The sequence below is a fragment of the Saccopteryx leptura genome, chromosome 5, assembly GCF_036850995.1.
Source record: "Saccopteryx leptura isolate mSacLep1 chromosome 5, mSacLep1_pri_phased_curated, whole genome shotgun sequence".
Lineage (NCBI taxonomy): Eukaryota > Metazoa > Chordata > Mammalia > Chiroptera > Emballonuridae > Saccopteryx > Saccopteryx leptura.
In genome coordinates this window covers 51,246,530-51,269,826 of record NC_089507.1, presented here as the reverse complement: position 1 = coordinate 51,269,826, position 23,297 = coordinate 51,246,530, and the positions used below count along the sequence as shown (strand labels likewise).

Below are 23,297 nucleotides of genomic sequence, written 5' to 3'. Positions count from 1 at the left end.
TATATGTGGTATATTATAAAATATTATCTATATTATGAAATATTACATGGCAATAAATAGCAATAAAATCATGATACATACTGAATTATGACTGAATCTTTAAAATATTATGCTAAGTGAAAGAAACTAGTCACAAAAGCTCACATACTACATTATTCCATTTACAGAAAATGCTATATTTCATTAGAGGCACATACCAGATTAAAAATTTGATATGGAGAGTAAGAAATTAGGGAGTTCCATGTACAGGATTAAAGGATCACCTGAGTTATGAAAATGCTCTACATGAGGCCACCATGGTGGTAGCACATTCTGTGAATAAATGAGGAACTATAGAAATGTACATTTGATATTCATCAATTGAATGGTGTGGGAATTATGTGTTCACAGAGTTTTATTTAAAAGAAAATCTCTTGAAACATCATCCAGATAATTGTTTGTCAGCTGTATAAAGGCTTTATCTTCTTTCACAAAAAAAATATTATAGACACAGTCACCCCCCATCTTATAGTACTCACATTCATCTATAATACCTGATATATCATAGATGTATTATAGCGTTGACCTATAGCTGAATGATAGCATTTGCTGACATTACACACATTTTTTTTAAAAAAAAAGTCATCTAATTTATGATTTTTTTATTTATTTATTCATTTTAGAGGAGAGAGAGAGAGAGAGAGAGAGAGAGAGAGAAAGGGGGGAGGAGCAGGAAGCATCAACTCCCTTATATGCCTTGACCAGGCAGGCCCAGGGTTTTGAACCGGCGACCTCAGCATTCCAGGTCAACGCTTTATCCACTGCGCTACCACAGGTTAGGCCTAATTTATGATTTTTTGGCTTGCATAAAATACTCTGTTAATAGAAAATGTATTAGTTTGAGATGTAGGGTTATATTTTAACTTTCTCATTGATTTCTACTTGGACATAGTATCAGCAATGGCAGAAGGATTCAGCTTTTTGAAAAGAAGCATTTGTTCCACCAGGATGTCTACGAAGTGGATTTCAGTTCTGCTGCTGCTACAGCTGAGCTGTTCCATTAGCCCTGCGTGTTGTGGAAAGGTGCTGGTGTGGCCCATGGAATACAGCCATTGGATCAATATAAAGACAATCCTGGATGAACTCGTCCAGAGAGGCCATGAAGTGACCGTTCTGACATCTTCAGCTTCAATTCTTGTTGACCCCAACAAACCGTCTGCCATTAAATTTGAGATTTATCCTACATCGTCAACAAAAGATGTTTTTGAGAATCTTTTTGCAAGACTGATCTCTGATTTTATAAACTTGCCAAAAGATACATTTTGGAGTTATTTCTCACTACTGCAACAAATCTTTTGGGAATATTTTGATTTTATTCAAAAACTCTGTAAAAATGTAGTTATAAACAAGAAACTTATGACAAAACTACAAGAATCAAAGTTTGATGTCATTCTTGCAGACCCGGTCGCACTCTGTGGGGAGCTGCTGGCTGAGCTCCTTAAGATTCCTCTTGTTTACAGCTTCCGATTCGCTCCTGGCAACACATTTGAAAGGCAGAGTGGACACCTTCCCTTTATGCCATCCTATGTACCTGTTGTCTTGTCAGAATTAAGTGATCGAATGACATTCATGGAAAGGGTAAAAAATATGTTGTATGTGCTCTGTTTTGACTTCTGGTTCCAAACATTTAATGAGAAGAAGTGGGATCAGTTTTACAGTGAAGTACTAGGTAAGTCATCTTTTCACTTGGTAGTGTGAAATCCTAACTTCCCTAGCTCCTGTGAACATGAGTTTGTATACATCTTAAGGCAGAGAAACTTGTCTTGTATAGGTAAAACAATGAAATAAAATTATAGAATGATCTTTCATTCTCACAAACATTATAGAAATGCTTAAATTATAAGGTTATTGAGGAACTGCTTTCTCTTGTATAATTTAGTTTGATTTAAAAACTAAACTAATTTGCCATATTATCTGAAGTATTCTTTCACAATAGAGAGATAGGGTGGCTCTATGCCAGCCTCAGGAACTTATACTACAATGTTTCCAAGGATTTCACTCCCTTTCACTAAGTATTTACAAAGTATGTGTTTAAAAACCAAAACTTTTGATGACGATGGACATAGAAGTGAAAATTCTCCTTTTATGAAAGACAAAAATGAGTGAAAATTAAAAGTTAGCACATCTATTATAATACTAAATGAAAATACTTCAGCTGTTTTATACACAGTTTTTATTAATGCACAAGAATTATTAAGCTCCTAAAATGAACCAAATGTATTTATAGTACCAAGAATTGACCCATACTCTCAAAACTTCAGTTGGTGAGAAATCTAAAATCAAGGAAATAGCTTGCTAACTGTAGAAACTACATTAAATAATCTACTAGTAGTGTTTCCATGGTAATGTATATGTAATTGAGTGACAAATTGAAATAATTTTTAACATTTGTATTTGCTACTTTTGCAGCTTAACAGTTCACAAATGCATGTTTAAATCTATAGAGGCTCAGGCTTCATTTTCTATTATTGTGAATTACTGATGTGATGTTAGAGAGGAAAGACAATTACATTTTATCACATAATTGTTTACATATATGAGCAACAATGTATAAAATATGTATAATATATAAATATGTTTGTATTCTCAAACTACTGACACTTTAAACAACTTTGGCTACATTATTTTAAACTTTTCATAGTAAAATAAATGTCATATTCACAATTCAATATTATCATTTTCTCACCTTTTGTTTGTTTTTTCCCCTTCAGGAAGGCCCACTACAGTATCTGAGTTAATGGGGAAAGCTGACATGTGGCTCATTCGAACCTATTGGGATTTTGCATTTCCTCACCCACTTCTGCCACATTTTGAATTTGTTGGAGGGCTCCACTGCAAGCCTGCTAAACCCCTGCCTAAGGTAAACCGATTCATATTTGTTTTTGTTGTTTACTTGCATTTTCAATAGAAATGATTCTGTGCCCTTCACTCAGAACATCTGATCAGGGTAAAGAGAACTGCCAATTAAACACTCATAGATTTCTATTTCAATACATGAATTTGAATATCATTATCTCTACAGAATAAGGAATTATACTTAGGAGACTTGGAAATAGGATCAGTTAAAATACTATCTTCATTATTCAACACCTAAGGAAGTACCAGCTATTAACTCAAAGAATAATTTTAAAATAATTAGCATTGTGCAGGGATAAGTATTATCTATGCAGGAAAGCAATATAAACAGAACTTTTGGTTCCACACACCAGATAATCTACTTGGAAAGATATAAGCAAGTAATAAAAATTGTGTGAAAAGTATTATAATAAAGAAAAAAACCATAATGCTACTATAATGCTAAAGAACACATCGTACAGGAAAAGATCATAAACCAGTAATCTGGCACAACTGAATATAAGATATCCCTTATTTTTGCACCAATTCAACAACAAAAATTGGTTATTCATTCATGACCAAGAGTGTCTCTGTGGAAGTTTAGGATCCAACATCGTATGCCAACGCACCTAAGAAGACCCTTATCCACTTGTGCAAAGGGTAATATGCAGAAAGCCTCCAGTACTGCCTGTGATACACAAAGGACATTGTAAATTGGTTCCTCCCCCTTGTGACTGCAGTCCAGCAGCATCTTCAGGCCAAGACTTGGGAAGCCATCTACAGATAAGTGAGCTTTTGTGGCAGTCCAGATTTGCAGTTCCAGCAACATTCTTGGAGCACAAAATATATGTGTTTGCATGCATTAGTGTGAGTGAGAGGAGAGCTTGACTTTGCCAGCAGTATTCTTCCTCCGCGGCAGTACAGCTTAGGACTAAAAGGAGTTGGTCTTTGCTTCCACAGGGAACAGGGAGAGCTGGTGAGTGGATAACAAGCTTTCTGTGGTGTGCAGGATGCTTCTAAAAGGCTCATTCTCTGTCACAGCATCCAGAGGATTAAATTAGAAGCTCAAAAACTGTTGAGAGGGAGCAGACAGGAGAGTGGCATGTGAGTTTCCCAGATGGAATTAAAGAGAGACAGTCCCTCCGGACAGCATTTTGTACTCCATCAGGAAGCCGGACCACAAACCATGAAGGAAACCTCTCCTACAGATCCCCACAATGGGCCTGTGGACACCAACAGTGAACTGCATTCCAAACCCATACCTCCTCGTCTGCTGCCAGCCCCTTGTGCAAGCTGCCAAGGCCAGCACAAGAGCAAGATCTGGTAGAAGACTGAGGAGCAAGAGCAGAATGTAGGACAGGGTCTGCCAACAAAAGAGAAACCACAAACTTGAGCTGTAGCACCACCGTCAGGTCAGGTCTTTTATAAGATGGAGGGAAGACAAGCAGGCTTAAGAATTATCCCACAAGAGGGAGCAAGAAGCACAGGGCAGGAATATTCATACAAGGTCTAAAAGAATATTATCTATAGCAAGTTTTAGAATAACCCTCCAGCAACCAAATACAGGCATGGCTATATATTACCTACACCACTCGCAAAAATTCAAAATAGCTGTGTTAAGGAAACTCAATTATCTACAAGAAAACATGATACTTGTGCACTGTTAGTGAAGACGTAAAATTGGTGCAACCACTATGAAAAACAGTATGGAGGTTCCTCTAGAAATTAAAATAAAGTTACCTTATGATCCAGAAATCTCACTTCTTAATACATATTTAAATATAAGAAAGAAATAATATCCACAATATTTCCATTATCCCATATTTATTTCGACATTATTCACAACCACCAATAAATGGTAACAATTTAACTGTCTGTTAACAGATGAAAGAGTAAAGGGATATGAAATACACACACATACAAACCCACACACATGCAATAGAATATCACTCAGTCATGAGAGAGAAGAATATAGTACCATGTATATAGTACAACATAGATGGGCCTTAAGTCATTATGCGAAGTGACATAAGTCATTAGAAAAGATAAATAATATATAATATCACTTATTTGTGGAATCTAACATTGACAAACTCCTAGAAATGAGAGGAGAATGGTGGTTACCATTGACTAGTAAAAGTGAAATGGAGGGTTGAGAAAAAGTTGGCCAAAGTGTACAAACTGCAACATGAAGGTAACAAAGTTCAAGAGATATAGTAATTATAACCAACAATTCTCTACTATATACTTGAAAGTTTATAAACACTAGATCATTAATGTTCTCACCACACACACACAAAGATAATTATGTGACCTAATTGAGGTGTGCACTAATGCTCAGGTGGTTATCAGATTATATTATATAAATGACTCAACTCAACAGCCTATATTTCTTAAGGTTATGGGTTTTTATCTGTCAATTATATCTCAATGTTTTAAACAAAACTTTGAAACAATTACTAGAATGAAAAAAGTAAGCTTTTTATGTTAAAAATATTACATCATTATTTTCTAGCAAGAAGTATATATAAATAATTTAAAACTGATCAGGGGTATAAAGTTGATGAGTATAAAGCTTGAACATGACTTCATAAAAATTTCAGCTCCTTCCATATTTGGGAGTGCAAGAGTAAAAGTATATTGAGTAATCAAGAATTTTTCAAGTAAAGAAAGTAATAAAAGTTAAAAATTCACAAAGATCAAGAAACATAGAATAAGTCTGAAACAATCCCACGTGGACATGACTTCACCAGGAACTTTATATACATTGAACTGAGCTACTCAAGAGGGTGACCAGCCCTCTGCTCCAGAAAGTCCAGCTGAACCTCTCCTCTTATGGGAAAAGTGCCAATATAAATTATAAAACCTATTTTTCTTACTTATACACAATTGTGTTTCCAGCTTAGAAAAGCCAAACCAATGACTTATGACAATCTACACCCATATTTTATTCAGCCCCTAGAACATGGAGGCTTTAAAAATGAATTAGCTAGAAGAAAAAAAAATGAATTAGCTAAAGAAGCAAAAACTTCTGCAGTAAGTGATGGTTAATTACTGATGAAATCAAATGTTAGTGATTAAAAACAGTGAGTACAGGATAACAATTATCTGAGTAACTGAAGCCTTACTCTGCTTTCATGAGATTTACTTGTATAATTTGAGAAAAACCAACAAATTTTGGAGTACATTATCTAGATAATTATCAGGAAGGTAACTATATTACTAAACCAGTTAGAAATGATAACCAAATATGATGGTAAGTAAAACTGCTCCATAATTAGCCTCTGTTTAACGTTAGCTCTTCTCCATAAAGAAAAAAATGAGATCCAATGGCATGTATTATGACTCTTCTCCCTTACAGGCTACTTGAAAAGACAAAGTACAGTATTAAGACTGTGATAGGGCTTGACCTGGTGGTGGCACAGTAGATAGAGCGATAGAGCATGGGACTGGGATGTGGAGGACCAGGTTCGAGACCCCGAGGTCGCCAGCTTGAGTGCGGGCTCATGTGGTTTGAGCAAAGATCACCAGCTTGAACCCAAGGTCGCTGGCTTGAGCAAGGGGTTACTCGGTCTGCTAAAGGCCTGCAATCAAGGCACATATGAGATAGCAATCGATGAACAACTAAGGTGTCGCAACGAAAAACTGATGATTGATGCTTCTCATCTCTCTCTGTTCCTGTCTGTCTGTCCCTATCTATCCCTCTCTCTGACTCTCTCTCTCTGTCCCTGTAAAAAAAAAAGACTATGATGGGAGTTAGGGGAGGGATAGGAGTTGGGAGGGAAGGAGCACACACTGACACAGGGGCTATCTCCAGGCTAGGACTCTTGTTTACTACTGTTCTTTAATGTTCATTCTGCTGCAGCTAACTAGCCTCTGTCTTCTACACCGAATACTCTTCCAAGCCATGGAAGGGCTATGCAATACTCCCAGGGAGCATTTTGTACCACTTAAAAGCTTTAAATCACTAGTCTAAAGGTGTCACAGTAAACAATGTAAACACTTAGAAAAATAATAATGTCACTACCTAATAAAGTCATCTCTGTCCATGGAATAGGCCCATTTTTCATTAAAACCTGTGCTGTTTTAACATTTCCTATATTCTATCTGCTAAACTAAAATCCTCTCATATTACCTATCAAGATTCAGAATAAATAAACAACATATTAAAAAAATTGAAAGAAATTCTAACATAGGCTATAATATACCTGAATTTTAAGTACGTTTTTTGCCAAGTGAAATAGGTCATACACAAAATAATAAATACTGTATGACTGCACTTACATAAGGTACGTACACTAGTCAGACTCATAGAAACAGAAAGAGGAATAGTGAATGTCAGAGACTAGGAAATGGGCAATAGAGAATTGCAGGATAAACATGCAAGATGTAGATGTTCTGGAGATGGGTTGCACAACAATAAAATCCCAACACTACTGAACTGCACATTATATTTCATTTATTTTAGCACTTTTAAAAACACAAGAACTATTCTAATAAATTCCTAAAAGACATAATTATCTCTCAGTAGTTGTTTTTAGCAGTACTTTCGATAGATTTCACTGTGCTATTGATCTTTTGTGATGGAAACTATTCTTCCTTCACAGGAAATGGAAGAGTTTGCCCAGAGCTCTGGAGAACATGGCATTGTGGTGTTCACCCTAGGCTCCATGGTCACGAACATGACAGAAGAAAAAGCCAATGAAATTGCATCAGCCCTTGCCCAGATTCCTCAAAAGGTTAGATAAAGTACATAGAGTAGACTACTAATAAGTATGTTAAACTCTGGGTCTGGTTACAGAAATTTCTACATAAAAGGTAAACTTTTGTGATAGCTCCAATTTATGTTACAAATCAATTTTAAAAAATAAATTTCACATGGAAGATTTTGTTTAACAATAACTTTGGCATTAACATTGTCATCACCAAGAAGTATATTTAAGAGGTACACTGTGAAGTTTGGTATTATCATAATATTGTAGGCAGGAACAGATATCATCTAATTCTATCTTGTAATTTGCTCCATTTCTTTGCAGGATTCCTAGGGTCAGGTACACATTACACATGTTCTCAGAAAGCAGTAAAAATTTTAACTGTAACATTAAACTAGAAATGATAACAGCCTGAAAGGTGTCACAAGTGATCCATACTTGGCAGGTGATCCAGGCCTCTCTTCCCCTGAATTCTGGAGTAGACCCACTCAGTGTGTTTTTCAAGGTGATACCAAGAGAAAGGGTGTCCAGGGCTCACCAGCTGCATCAGACTCAAGCCAGAACAATGATTGAGAGAAAGAAAAACCGGCCTGTGAAAAAGAAAATGAAAACCTCTCTGGTCAGCTGGGCCCTGCTATATTCTGAAGCAGAAAGACATAAAAGAAAGGATGGATGTGGGTCCAATTCTAAAAGTGACCTGTGTTTTATAAATTTTGGCCCAAGACAACCCTTAAAATAATTACTCCTGACTGAAGAAGAAACAAGTCACAGAATTAAGCCTAGAATGAGTTAATTTGCTGGTTTTCCCACTATAATTATAGGACTATCTACAAACTTTTATATAGTTGAATTGGTCATTGATAAGCTCATTGTGTATGAACATCATGATTGCATTCAAACCTGACTGAATATAAAAATAAGTGCATGTAATACAAGCATGTACTTCTCTTAACATCAGTGTTTTATTGGTTCTCATTCTCTGTATGTCTTGTCCTCATCTCCTTATCTGTAATATGTAAGAGGTTTAACTGGATATCTCTTTCTGTATTTAGAATTCTGACACACTGTAACTCTGTCGTTTGACTCATGGAAAACATTACTTTTTTTACCATAACAGGTTATATGGAGATATGATGGCAAAAAACCAGATACTTTAGGGCCAAATACTCGGCTCTATAAATGGCTCCCCCAGAATGACCTTCTTGGTAAGATCTAAAAAACACTTAAGTCAGACTCAATTCATCAAGAATAATAAACAGTTTACTAGGAAAAATATTTATTGAACATTTCTTATTGAAACACTTCAGAAATAAAAAATTAGCTTTCATATATATATATATATATATATATATATATATATATATATATATTTCCCAGTCATAGGAGAAAATAAGAACATTTGCTTTCTATTTTACACTGTCACATGCCTTATGGTCACAAACAAAATATCTCACAGAGAATATCTCAACACTTTCTCAGTTTACTCTCTCTTTTAATTCTCTACATACAACAATCACTTAACCCACTGTAAGTATATACATGTGGCCCTATAAAATATTAGCTCCTTTATTATCAACAGTGACTTTCCATTTTCCATATAAAAAATTCAATATCTTTTTCCAAAGTAACAACATACTTCATTATAATGTGTAGCTATTCCTTTCTCTGAGTTTGGGCCACCATCAACACATTTCCTGCTGCCCTGATACCCTATATATCAGACTCAGTGACTTAACTATTTATTAGAGAAGGTATTCTAACATGACTCACAAATTTTATTTTGGCATACACTTTTTTTAAAATTGAGAATATTCATTTTCAGTTTGTCTTCTGAAAAGTTGTATTCATTTTCAAGTGAAAAGAAACACACCAACCCTCTATGTAAGCCTTTACTACCTCTCTAGCAGATTTATAGTCCAAAGTATAGATGATTTTTTAAATATACATGGTCTGTGTCATTGCCTTTAGTGCCCAAATCTGATTTTATTTTAAAACTCATAATTTGCTGAAATTCACCCAATCCTAGGTCATCCAAAAACCAAAGCCTTTATCACTCATGGGGGAACCAATGGCATCTATGAGGCGATCTACCATGGGATCCCTATGGTGGGCATTCCCTTGTTTGCGGATCAACCTGATAACATTGCTCACATGAAGACCAAGGGAGCAGCTATAAGATTGGACTTCAACACTATTTCAAGTACAAAATTGCTCAATGCATTGAAGACAGTCATTAATGACCCTTCGTAAGTATTGTATACTACTTAATAGATACTGTTTATAGATAGGTCTTTTTTCTCAAGGGTACTTTTAAGGAGCTAACTTTACATTATTAATATGGTTTAATGATCCATCTTAAAACTATTTCAATTTTCAACAACATATTAATTTCAAAGTTGCACTTTAACCCCGTGTATTCAATGGGTAGCCAACTAGTGCAATACTGTTCTCCTCTAATTATATAAAATTATATAAATAATTATAAAAACACATTTTCAAAAATATTATGGAGCACATAAAAGAAAGACTGATAAACTAGAAGAGAATTTCTATACCTAAATTTTAATTCATAAAATTTCTGAAGTATAAATGTCTTTACACTAAAAAATATTTTATTATAATCATCTGAAGAGAGTCTATGAGATATTATTTACATACCATAATATTCACCTGTTGAAATTATAAAATTCAAGTATATAAAGTATGCTTACAGAGTCATAAAGCTATAACCATAATGTAAATTTAGAACATTTTTATCATCCCAAAAAGACATGGCAAATGTCTTAGAAGTCTCTTCCCATCTTCCCTCACCCAAGATCACACTTTTTAACTTTTTGTCTCTATAGAAAATTCCTTTAGACACATCACAATAACAGAATCATACAATATATGGTCTTTTGAAACTGGATTCTTTCATGTAGCAAGATGTTTTGCAGTTTTGTCCTGTGTAGCTTTTCACTGCTAACTAATATTCTATGATATGGGTGTAGCACATTTTATTTATCAATTTATCACCACATAGACATTTTGGTTGTTTCCAAGTTTGGCTATTATAAACATCGATACATATGATTTTGTGTGAATATATGTAACAATGTCAGTAGTTACAGTACACTTAAACAGACAAAATCATTTAAACAAAAGTAATTTCAGAATAAATTTTTTAAATTAAATATATATACTATTTAGAAGCCATGTTTTAATAGAAGTATACAAGAGGATTGTACAAAAGTAGAAAAATTATCTGTTTCAACAGTGACCATAAAAAGATGCAGCTACATGAGGCACTATAGACCAAAAGCACTACTAAAAATAAAGACAAGTACTTCATGATGCTAAAAAGGTTAATCTTTTAAAACAATATAAATTATTAATTGGTAACTTCTACAAATAAATTCTCAAATATAAAAAGGTGAATGAAGGCAAAAAATAAAAGAAAAAAAAGAAAGACCAAAATACAAGGCTTTAATCATAAGGAGATGTTCTTTTTTTTAAATAAATTTTTATTAATGTTAATGGGGTGACATCAATAAATCAGGGTACATATATTCAAAGAAAACATGTCCAGATTATTTTGTCATTCACTTATGTTGTATACCCATCACCCAAAGTCAGATTCTCCTCTGTCACCTTTTATCTAGCTTTCTTTGTGCCCCTCCACCTCACCCCCCCTCTCCTCCTCCCATCCCGCGTCTCCCCCCACCCGCGGTAACCACCACACCCTTGTCCATGTCTCCTGGTCTCGTTTTTATGTCCCACCAATGTATGGAATCATGTAGTTCTTGGTTTATTCTAATTTCCTAATTTCACTCCGTATAATGTTATCAAGATCCCACCATTTTGTTGTAAATGATCCGATGTCATCATTTCTTATGGCTGAGTAATATTCCATAATGTATATGTGCCACATCTTCTTTATCCAATCATCTATTGAAGGGCTTTTTGGTTGTTTCCATGTCTTGGCCACTGTGAACAATGCTTCAATGAACATGGGGCTACATGTGTCTTTATGTATCAATGTTTCTGAGTTTTCGAGGTATATACCCAGTAGAGGGATTGCTGGGTCATAAGGTAGTTCTATTTTCAGTTTTTTGAGGAACCACCATACTTTCTTCCATAATAGTTGCATTACTTTACAGTCCCACCAACAGTGAACGAGGGTTCCTTTTTCTCCACAGCCTCTCCAACATTTGCTATTACCTGTCTTGTTGATAATAGCTAATAATATAACAGGTGTAAGGTGGAATTGCATTGTAGTTTTGATTTGCATTTCTCTAATAACTAATGAAGATGAGCACCTTTTCATATATCTGTTGGCCATTTGTACTTCTTCCTGGGAGAAGTGTCTGTTCATGTCCTCTTCCCATTTTTTTATTGGATTGTTTGTTTGTTTGTTGTTGAGTTTTATGAGTTCTTTGTAAATTTTGGATATTAGGCCCTTATCTGAGCTGTTGTTTGAAAATATCATTTCCCATTTAGTTGGCTGTCTGTTTATTTTGTTGTCAGTTACTCTTGCTGAGCAAAAACTTTTTAGTCTGATGTAGTCCCATTCATTTACCTTTGCCTTCACTTCTCTTGCCTTTGGAGTCAAATTCATAAAATGCTCTTTAAAACCTAGGTCCATGAGTTTAGTACCTATGTCTTCTTCTATGTACTTTATTGTTTCAGGTCTTATATTGAGGTCTTTGATCAATTTTGAATTAATTTTTGTACAAGGGGACAAGCTGTAGTCGAGTTTTATTCTTTTGCATGTGGCTTTCCGATATTCCCAGCACCATTTGTTGAAGAGGCTTTCTTTTCTCCATTATGTGTTGTTGGCCCCTTTATCAAAAATTACTTGACCATATATATGTGGTTTTATTTCTGGACTTTTTATTCTGTTCCATTGGTCTGAGTGTCTATTTTTCTGCCAATACCATGCTGTTTTGATTGTCGTGGCCCTATAATATAGTTTGAAGTCAGATATTGTAATGCCCCCAGCTTCATTCTTTTTCCTTAGGATTGCTTTGGCTAATTGGGGTTTTTTATAGTTCCATATAAATATGATGATTTTTTGTTTCATTTCTTTAAAGAATGTCATAGGAATTTTGATGAGAATTGCATTAAATTTATATATTGCTTTGGGTAATATGGCCATTTTGATTATATTTATTCTTCCTATCCACAAACAAGGAATATTTTTCCATCTCATTGTATCTTTTTCAATTTCCCTTAACAATGCTTTGTAGTTTTCATTATATAGGTCCTTTACATTCCTTGTTATGTTTATTCCTAGGTATTTAATTTTTTTTGTTGCAATCGTGAAGGAGATTATTTTTTTGATTTCATTTTCTAATATTTCATGTTGGCATATAGAAAGGCTATGGACTTTTTGTATGTTAATTTTGTATCCTGTGACCTTACTTTGTTGGTTTATTGTTTCTAGTAATCTTTTTGTGGAGTCTTTGGGGTTTTCGATGTATAGGATCATATCATCTGCAAAAAGTGATACCTTTACTTCTTCTTTTCTGATATGGATGCCTTTTATTTCTTTCTCTTGTCTGATTGCTCTGGCCAGAACTTCCAGCACCACGTTAAATAAGAGTGGAGAGAGTGGACAACCCTGTCTTGTTCCTGATTTAAGGTGGAAAGTCCTCAGTTTTATGCCGTTTAATATGATGTTGGCTGATGGTTTATCATATATGGCCTTTATCATGTTGAGATATTTTCCTTCTATACCCAATTTGTTGAGTGTCTTAAACATAAAGTTGTGTTGTATTTTATTGAAAGCCTTTTCTGCATCTATTGATAAGATCATGTGGGGTTTTTTCTTTGTTTTGTTGATATGGTGTATTACATTAACCGTTTTACGTATGTTGAACCATCCTTGAGATTCTGGGATGAATCCCACTGGATCATGATGTATTATTTTTTTAATATGTTGTTGTATTTGATTTGCCAGTATTTTATTTAGTATTTTAGCATCTGTATTCATTAGAGATATTGGTCTGTAGTTTTCTTTTTTTGTGCCGTCCTTGCCAGGTTTCGGTATGAGGGTTATGTTTGCCTCATAAAATGTGTTTGGAAGTATTGCTTCTTCTTCAATTTTTTGGAAGGCTTTCAGTAGAATAGGAACCAAGTCTTCTTTGAATGTTTGATAGAATTCACTAGAATAGTCGTCTGGGCCTGGACTTTTATTTTTGGGGAGGTTTTTAATAGTTTTTTCTATTTCTTCTCTACTAGTAGGTCTGTTTAGGCTTTCTGCTTCTTCTTGACTCAGTCTAGGAAGGTTGTATTGTTCTAGGAATTTATCCATTTCTTCTAGGTTGTTGAATTTAGTGGCATAAAATTTTTCATAGTAATCTACAATAATTCTTTGTATATCTACGATGTTCGTGGTGATTATAAAGAGATGTTCTTAATATTTTTTCTATAATATAAAAAGATGAAAAATAAACAAATCCATAAATAATTTGAAACACTATTTTAAAATGTATTTTAAAATACATTTAAGATACGTATAACAATGAAGACCATAAAAATTTTTTAACTGCATAAGGAAATATAATGGAATTGAGTGCACATGCTGAAGCTAAATTAAGACCGATGATTCAAAATTATTCAAGTCATAAAGAGTACATGTCTAACTAGAATAAAATAAAGTTAGAAACAAAAAGAAACCCTAAGCTAAAAAAAAATCTCTATAAATTTTGGAAATTAAACAACACATTTCTAAATAGCTCAGAGTCAATGCTGAAATCATAATCACACATGCACTTTCTTCCCAGAAATTTCCTTTGCAGGTATATACACAAAAGAATTGTATAAATATGTAAATCAAAAGACATATACAAATATATGTAAATCAGCATTACTAGAAATAGATAAAAATATATTAGCAATCCAAATAGTCATCAAACATAACAAAGTGGTAATCTGTGGTTCTATCATACATTAGATACCATACAGCAATAAAATAAACCAACATTTGCTATAGAAAAGACAAAAACAAGTATTACTATAAGATTCAAATATTTAAATAAGAAAAACTAATCTGTGATGTTAAGAGTAATGACAGTAGTTAGCCTGACCAGGCAGTGGTGCAGTGGATAAAGCATCGGACTGGGACACGGAGGACCCAGGTTCAAAACCCCAAGGACGCTGGCTTGAGCAAGGGGTCACTCACTCTGCTGTGGCCCCAGTCAAGGCACATATAAGAAAGCAATTCTCATCTCTCACCCTTACTGTCTGTTGTCCCTATCTGTCCTTCTCTCTGTCTCTGTCACACACACACACAAAAATAAAAATAAAAATATATAGAGAGTAGTGATAGTAGTTAAATTGTGGTAGGAATTACTGACTGAACAGTCCAAGAAAATGGGAAGTTCCTAGTAGCTTGTAGTATCCTATATCAGTATCTGGATAGTGAGTACATTGGTATATTGCAGGGGTTGGGAACCTATGGCTCACAAGCCAGATATGGCTCTTTTGATGGCTGCATCTGGCTCGCAGACAAATCTTTAATAAAAAAAATAACATTAAAAATATAAAACATTCTCATGTATTACAATCCATTCATTTCCTACCGCTCATGTTCATGGTTGCAGGTGGCTGGAGCCAATCACAGCTGTCCTCCAGGACAACACCAAATTTTTATTGGATAATGCATAATGTACACGGGTTGTTATATGGCTCTCATGGAATTACATTTTAAAATATGTGGTGTTCATGGCTCTCTCAGCCAAAAAGTTTCCCAACCCCTGGTATATTGAGTTCATGACAATTTACTAGGTAATTATGAAATTTTGAGCTATTTACTTAAGATATGTGTGCTTTATATTTTTTCATACTGAAATTAAGGGTATGCTTTACAAACTGTATTTTTTTGTTTTGAGGAGGAAGCATATTATGCTCAAAGACTGATTTCTGTCTTTGTTAAGAATTTATATAGCACAATTCATATGAGAATTATAGTAATTTCACAAGCAGGATAATATCTTTAAATTTGACAAAGAAAGAAATAACATATACCAAATGACTCAATAATCACACTATTGTTCCAGGCAAGGAGATACAAAGGAATAAAGTCCAAATTTAATAAAGAAACAGTGCCCTGGTTGGTTGGCTCAGTTGTAGAGCATGGTAGAGCTTTGGCGCAGCTAGGAGATGCCCTGGGGTTCGATTCCCAGCCAAGGCACACAGGGGAAGCACCTATCTGCTTCTTCACTCTTCTCCCTCTTTTTTCTCTCTATCTCTTCCTTCCCAACCCTTAGCCAAGGCTCTTTTGGAGCCAAGTTGGCCTGAGCACTGAGGATGGCTCCATGGCCTCCGCCTCAAGCACTAGAATGGCTCCAGTTACAATGGTGCAACAGTCCTTATGGTCAGAGCTTCGCCCCTTGATGGGAATGCTGTGTGGATCCCGGTCAGGCACATGCGGTAGTCAGTCTCTCTGCCGTCCCTGCTTCTCACTTCAGAAATATACCAAAAAAAAAAAAGAAAGAAAAGGAAGGAAGGAAGGAAGGAAGGAAGGAAGGAAGGAAGGAAGGAGAGAGAGAGAGAGAGAGAGAGAGAGAGAGAGAGAGAAAGGAAGGAAGGAAGGAAGGAAGGAAGGAAGGAAGGAAGGAAGGAAGGAAGGAAGGAAGGAAGGAAGGAAGAAGGAAGGAAGGAAGGAAGGAAGGAAGGAAGGAAGGAAGGAAGGAAGGAAGGAAGGAAGGAAGGAAGGAAGGAAGGAAGGAAGGAAGGAAGGAAGGAAGGAAGGAAGGAAGGAAGGAAGGAAGGAAGAAAGAAAGAAAGAAAGAAAGAAAGAAAGAAAGAAAGAAAGAAAGAAAGAAAGAAAGAAAGAAAGAAAGTTACCATCCAAGAACTGATTTCCAGCTGCCAACATAAGAGTAAAAGACCCAAGTTGCCATAGCAGGTTGCAAGGGAGCAAAGACACCAGAGTTGGGGGCTGGCTGATCTCTTCAACAGGGCTGCTCTGAGAATTATCACCACTTTCTAAGAGACATGAGTGGCTAAAACAGGAAGGAATGCCAGTAGGGTGTCCGGATAGTTTTAGGTTAGTAAAGAGTCACCCTGCCCAAACCAAAACTCTCAAATAGACCTCATAATCTCTCAGTATTTTAGTCTAAATATTTCCTTGCCATAGTTGCTCCTTCATATTGTATTACCAATAAGACCCCAGGCTGGGTTTTGCGGGGAGTAGGGGCTCTGCTTATAAACAAATACCAGATGTAGAATGACATCCTGGCAGGACTTAAATAATTCCTGCATCAACACAACCTTTTTTGTCTTTGTCATAAACAAGTGGATAAAAACAACTTCGCCTAACTCATAAGTAACTTTGAAATCATATTAAACCATTGTACTTGTATTTAGAAGTCTAGAAATCAAATAGTGAAGATACTATCAATCAAAATCATAGAAGAAATGCCTAGGGGCACTCTAACTGTGGCCAGAGAAAGCTCTTCTGAGCCATGACATTGACATCAAGGCCTCCCCCAGAAGTTGAAAGCAGCCTTGCTATGTCTCAGGGAAGACTGCTCCACGGGAGGGACAGAGAACAGAGCACAAAGGGACTGATGAAGAAACACACTTGGCAGCTTCAGTGAACAAACAGCCAGGTCAATGTGCCTACAATAGAGTGTGCCTAGGATAAAGTCATAGGAGAGAAGATTGCCAGGAGGTCTGTGCAATATCAAAAAAATAATAATAATCAAGAAAACTTGAAGATCCAATTGGCTGTAAACACATTTCAAGAACTGGGTAATATACCATTAGCAACTACAAGGGCTCTCAGAGGAGTTGTACAAAATGGAAGATTTGTACAGGAAGAAGGGTGTTGCAGGGAAATTATTAGAAAAAAAATATTATTTTTAGACAAGGGTATCTTTTTCCAGTAAAGTAATGGCAAGAGTTTTTATCGTGCAGATTACCTCTTCTTCCTAGGGAGGATGGTGAGGGCCCAAGTGACAGATTACCTCATTGGTGTTGATCAGAAAATTCCAGACTGGTTGATTTAGACTATATTTATGAGAGAAGTTAATACTTCAATTAAATCAGACATTAAATCTAAGATCTTATAGCAGGAGTAAAACCATTCGGGGTCTATAGTTTTCTCTTTAACACCATGTAGGGTCTAGTAGGCCAAAAAATAATTTGGAATTTATTCCAATGAATTGAGAAGCCAGATGAAAATTTTAGTGAGAGAGTATGATAATTTTATCTTTTAAGCCACTATTATTCTTGGTGAAAATAGACAATAGATTTATAAAAAGAAGAACTAAAAAGTCTGCTTATCAAAGCACTTCTCCCATTATAATATAGTCCTGCTTTTAAAATTTCAAAAGCATGTTTGCTTTGGCAGCACACATACTAAAATTAGAAAGATACAGATAAGATTAGCATGGCCCCTGTACAAGAATGACATGTAAATTTGTGAAGTTTTCCATATTTTTTCAACAAATAAAATTTTAAAATAAATAAATAAATAAAACTTAAAAAATGTTGTCCTAAAACTATATTTCATCATCTGTTTTATGTCAAGGAAAGGAAGTAAAAACCTATCAAAAATTTTATAAAATTTTATTTGAGCAAATAAATTGGTTACGTGCATGATCAAGCTCCACAGATGAGAAAATGCTCTAGAGAATGGAAGTGTGGCAGTTCTGTTTATGCATTTAGAATCAAAGGAGAAGCATAAGAAAGGTTACATGAAATCCATTAGTGCTAAAGGAAGAAGGAAGCAAGAAGCAAGGAGGAGGTGGGGTTTGGGGGGATTAGAATCTCTAGAATTGGATAAAAAGTAAAAGGGAGAGATATATACTTCCTTTACATCATAGGTACAGAATACCTAATATTTAACATTTATAGTAAATACATCTGGCGTGTGGGCAACTCAAGAGTTTTGGTGTCATTGTGCTCTGGTGCCTATAGTTAAACCTATAGAAGTACTCTGGCATTTCAGAGGTATGTTATCCTAGATGTGTAAGAACAATGGACAGGCCCATTTAGGGTAAAGATCAACCTTTTATTAAAGAAGCTATAGGCCTGGAATGAGAGTACTCACCAGGATCTGTCCAGTTAGAAATTTATGATCAGATTGTCCTGTGTGGTTACTTTGAGTCATTGAGTGTCCCCTGACACTGTCAGGTCTGCTGAGTAGCCCCTATTTTACTCACACTCATAGCCCTTAGAGTGGTTCCAATCATTTCCTCTGTTAAAATGCAGTAGCTTCCCCACCTTATCTTCCATCTTCACTTTGTAAAATATTTCTCATCAAAAAATTCCAATTTAAAAGGCAATCATCTAGGAATACCCAAATAAAAATATACTTCTCCAATTCTATGACATTTATTTGAAACATATATATGACATTTCAGAAAACTTTCATGGGAATTACTCACTTAGACAAAGCAATTTTCTTTCATTATTGGTATATTTGTATTTCTTTTAGATATAAAAAGAATGCCATGACATTATCAAGAATTCACCATGATCAGCCAATGAGACCTCTAGAACGAGCCGTCTTCTGGATTGAGTTTGTCATGCGCCACAAAGGAGCCAAACACCTGCGGCCAGCCTCTTATGACCTCAACTGGGTCCAATACCACTCTTTGGATGTGATTGGGTTCCTGCTGGCCTGTGTGGTAATAGTTATATTTGTAATCACAAAGTTTTGTCTGTTTTGTTGCCAGAAGTTTGCTAAAACAGGAAAGAAGAAAAAAAGAGAGTAGTTTTTTGAGGCCTGAAGCTGATCTGCCTCATAGATTGGTCTTTCCAGTTAGTTCAGCAAAATAAAGTGTGGTGTAAGGGGTCCTGCCTCCTTCACAAAATGACTTTTCATAATTTAACTTCTCGGATCAATTCCATTTTCAAGTGACTAACTATGTGTCTACGTGTGATAATGTAGAACCCATACTCTGAAGAAACTTATTGAATTTTTTATTTCCTCTCACTATGTGTGTACATATCAATGCACACTTCTTGTAAAACAGAACACAGCACCACTTATCTACATACAGACATGATGAATAATTCAATGTGTTTGTCAAAAGCAGTTTGTAATAATAATTATTATTTCATATAACCATACTAGATCAGCACATCTCATTCCCTCTCTTTCCATAGAAGCCTATTATCTCATCCCTCTCATAAAGCTAATATGGAAATATTAAGTAAGTTTTTTGGCACAAAAAAAAATACAGTCATCATGTTCTTTTACATCTAGACACACTATGACCATAATCAATAATAATGCAAAGTATACAAAAATCATGTAAATTTTATGGAAACAGAAAATTCACAGCACAAGGGTGCTCACAGCCCTTCTAAAACATATACAGCCAGACCTAAGCAGTCCAGGTAAGGAAAGCATGCCTGTCTTCATAGGTCAAGAAAATCATTATCAAAGTTTCACAATAACATTGTCCAGCCTAAGGATGAATTTATTTTATAAGTTAAAACTTTCATGGTAGGAGAATTATATGGAAAGTTTACCACAGAACTTTTCATAAACTCTTCTAGATAACTAACACATAATAAAGAAATATAGAACAGGGCTAATAATGTACCATAGTGATAATAATGTAAATTATTTATATAGACTTAATTAATTTTCTCAAATCCATCCTGCAACACCCATATGGGAAAATAATTGGTATCCACTGTATGGCAAGAAAGCTTACAAATTACAAACAAAAAGACAGTCTGTGTGAAAATAGATGGAGGCTATGAACAGGCAATTCACAGAAGTCAAAATGGTCTATCTATAACTCGTGGCAGAAACCACCAATGCTTAGGCAAATATAAATGAAATCAATAAATTATTTCCCCAGAGATGATTTATCAAACTGAAGAATCAGAGAAAACTGCCTGACTAGTGGTGATGTAGTAGATAGAGCAGCAACCTGGGACACTGATGACCCAGGTTCAAAATCATGAGGTGGCCAAATTGAGCACAAGCTCATCTGCTTTAGCACAGACTCATCAGCTTGAGTGTGGGATCATTGAAATATTCCCATGGTCGCTGGCCTGAGCCCACAGGTCACTGGCTTGAAGCCCAAGCTCTCTGGCTTGAGTCCAAGATTCCTGGCTTGATGAAGGAGTCACTGGCTTGGCTTGAGCCTTCTCCCCCATCAAGGCACTTATGAGGCACCATTGTGCCTCAAACTAAAGTGCGGCAAACACGAGTTGATGCTTTTCAACTCTCTTCCTGTCTCTCTGTCTCTCTCTTACTCTCTCAAAAAGAAAAAAAGAAGAAGAATCAGAGAAAACTATTTCTTACACTGTATAATGTGGAATAATGCTTTCAAATAAAATTTAAAATATTGTTTAACCCTGTGATTCTACATCTAGGAAACTGTCATGCCAAAACATTTCAGCTCCCACACATTATGTCCAGGATCCTTCCTCAAGCTCTTAAACAGACATCCATCAGTGAACACAGTCAACCTTCTATGAAAGTTATAAGTTACACAGCAATTTCAGAAAACTGGTAGATTGCAGACAATATTTGGGGAAGAAATAAGCATTGAAACAGAAACAAAGAGAGAACAAACTGATAGCTGACAGATTCAAGACAGTGGGGAGATGGGCAGAAATGGGGAAGGGAATTAAAAAGTAAAACTGCCAGTTATGAAATAAGTCACAGGGCTATAACATACAGCAGAGGAAATAGAGTGAAAAATCTTAAAATATATCTACAGCAGCAATTTTCAACATTTTTTATCTCATGTCATACAAACTAATTACTGAAATTCTACTACACAGCAAAAAATCTATTTTTTGCTGATCAGACAAGTAGTATAATTCTTTTTTTATCTGTAAATGTATAGTTATTATATTAACTATTTATTTATTCACAAATTAAATTCAATAAAGTTACATTGAATCATAAGAGTACATAGGTTACAGGTAAACATTTTTATAGCACATGAACTGTCGATTGTGTTGTGTGTCCATCACCCAAAGTCAAATCATCTCCGTATCCATGTATTCAATATTTATCCCTCTTACTCCCCTTCTCCCACCTTTCTCTCGCTGGTAACCACTTCACTTTTATCTATGTTCACGAATCTTAGTTTTATATTCCGCCTATGTGTGAAATCATATAATTCTCAGAATTTTCAAATTTACTTATTTCACTTAGTATAATGTTCTCAAGGTGCATCCATGTTGTCATAAATGGCACTGTGTCATCATTTCTTATGGCTGAGTAGTATTCCATTGTGTATATTTACACATCTTCTTTGCTCAATCCTCTATAGTGTAATATCATCCCATTCATTTATTTCTGCCTTACTTCCCTTACCTTTGGGGTCAAATTCATAAAATATTCTCTACAGCCAAGGTCCATAAGGTTAGTAAGTACATTTTCTTTTGTGTAATTTTTGTTTCAGGTCTTATATTAGGTCTTCAATCCATTTTGAATTAATTTTTGTGCATGGGGACAAGGTGTAGTCAAGTTTCATTCTTTTGCCTGTGGTTTCTCAATTTTCCCAGCACCATTTATTGAAGATACTTTCTTGTCTTCATTGTGTGTTTTAGGCTCTTTTGTCAAAGATTATTTGTCCATATTTATGTGGTTTTATCTCTGCGCTCTTGATTCTGTTCCATTGGTCTATATGCTTTTTTTTTCTGTCAATACCATGCTGTTTTAATTATTGTGGCTTTTTAGTTACATAGTGTGATACCTCCACCTTCAATCATTTTCTACAGGATTATTTTGCTATTTGAGAATTTTTATGGTTCCATACAATTCTGGTGATATTTTGTTCTGTTGTTTGAAAAAAATGACACTGGGATTTTAATGGAATTGCATTAAATTTGTATATTGGTTTGAATAATATGGCCACTTTAATTATGTTAATTCTTCTGATCCATGAACATAAAATATTTTTCCATATCATTGTTTCTTTTTCAATATTTTCAATAATGTTTGGCAGTTTTAGGTATACATGTCCTTTACATCCTTTATTAAGTTTATTCCTAGGTATTTTGTGGGGGGAGGGCTTGTTGCAATTATCAAAGGAATTGTCTTTTTCAGTTCTTTTCTCACATTTCATTGTTGGATCATAGGAAAGCAATAGATTTTTCTATATTTATTTTGTATCCTGTGACTTTAATGTACTTGTTTATTGTTTCTATTGTTTTTCAGGGAGTCTTTGGGGTTTTCTATATACAGGATCATGTCATCTGCAAAAAGTGATACCTTTACTTCTTCTTTCCCAATATGGATACTTTTACTTCATTCTCTTGCCTGATTGCTCAGATCAGACTTCCAGTACTATGTTGGATAAAAATGGAGAGAGTACCTGACCAGGTGGTGTTACAGTGGATTGAGCATTGGACTGGGATGTGGAGGACCCAGGTTCCAGACCCTGAGGTTGCCAGTTTGAGTGTGGGCTCATCTGGTTTGACCAAAGATCACCAGCTTGGATCCAAGGTCGCTGGCTTGAGCAAAGGGTTACTTGGTCTGTTGAAGGCCCACGGTCAAGTCACATATGAGAAAGCAATCAATGAACAACTAAGGTGTTGCAATGAAAACCTGATGATTGATACTTCTCATCTCTCTCCATTCCTGTCTGTCAGTCCCTATATCTAACTGTATCGGACTGTCTCTCTGTCTCTGTAAAAAAAAAAAAAAGAATGAATAGAGTGGGAAACCTTGTCTTGTTCTTGATTTTAGAGAGAAAACATCATTTTTTCACCATTTAGTACAGGGGTAGTCAACCT

At 35.3% G+C, this 23,297-nt stretch overlaps 1 protein-coding gene and 1 non-coding gene across 2 annotated transcripts; both read left to right on the top strand.

Annotated features, from left to right (window-relative positions):
* The first annotated feature begins 932 nt into the window (after positions 1-932).
* LOC136406161 (UDP-glucuronosyltransferase 2B31-like) lies at positions 933-22,666 on the top strand. The gene is made up of 6 exons (XM_066386019.1): positions 933-1,708; positions 2,751-2,899; positions 7,482-7,613; positions 8,704-8,791; positions 9,613-9,832; positions 19,018-22,666. The coding sequence occupies exons 1-6, from the start codon at positions 940-942 to the stop codon at positions 19,295-19,297; spliced, it is 1,638 nt and encodes a 545-aa protein (XP_066242116.1). The 5' UTR covers positions 933-939; the 3' UTR covers positions 19,298-22,666.
* Positions 17,917-18,019, top strand: LOC136407280 (U6 spliceosomal RNA). The gene has a single exon (XR_010751837.1). It is a non-coding gene; the product is annotated as a U6 spliceosomal RNA (small nuclear RNA).
* Positions 22,667-23,297: the final 631 nt, after the last annotated feature.

What these genes read in the sequence shown, in the direction of transcription:
- LOC136406161 (XM_066386019.1), top strand. Translation starts at nt 940, where the DNA reads ATGGCAGAAGGATTCAGCTTTTTGAAAAGAAGCATTTGTTCCACCAGG. An exon ending in CTGCTAAACCCCTGCCTAAG is followed by an intron (nt 2,900 to 7,481) that starts GTAAACCGATTC and finishes CTTCCTTCACAG; the next exon opens with GAAATGGAAGAGTTTGCCCA. An exon ending in TTGCCCAGATTCCTCAAAAG is followed by an intron (nt 7,614 to 8,703) that starts GTTAGATAAAGT and finishes TTACCATAACAG; the next exon opens with GTTATATGGAGATATGATGG.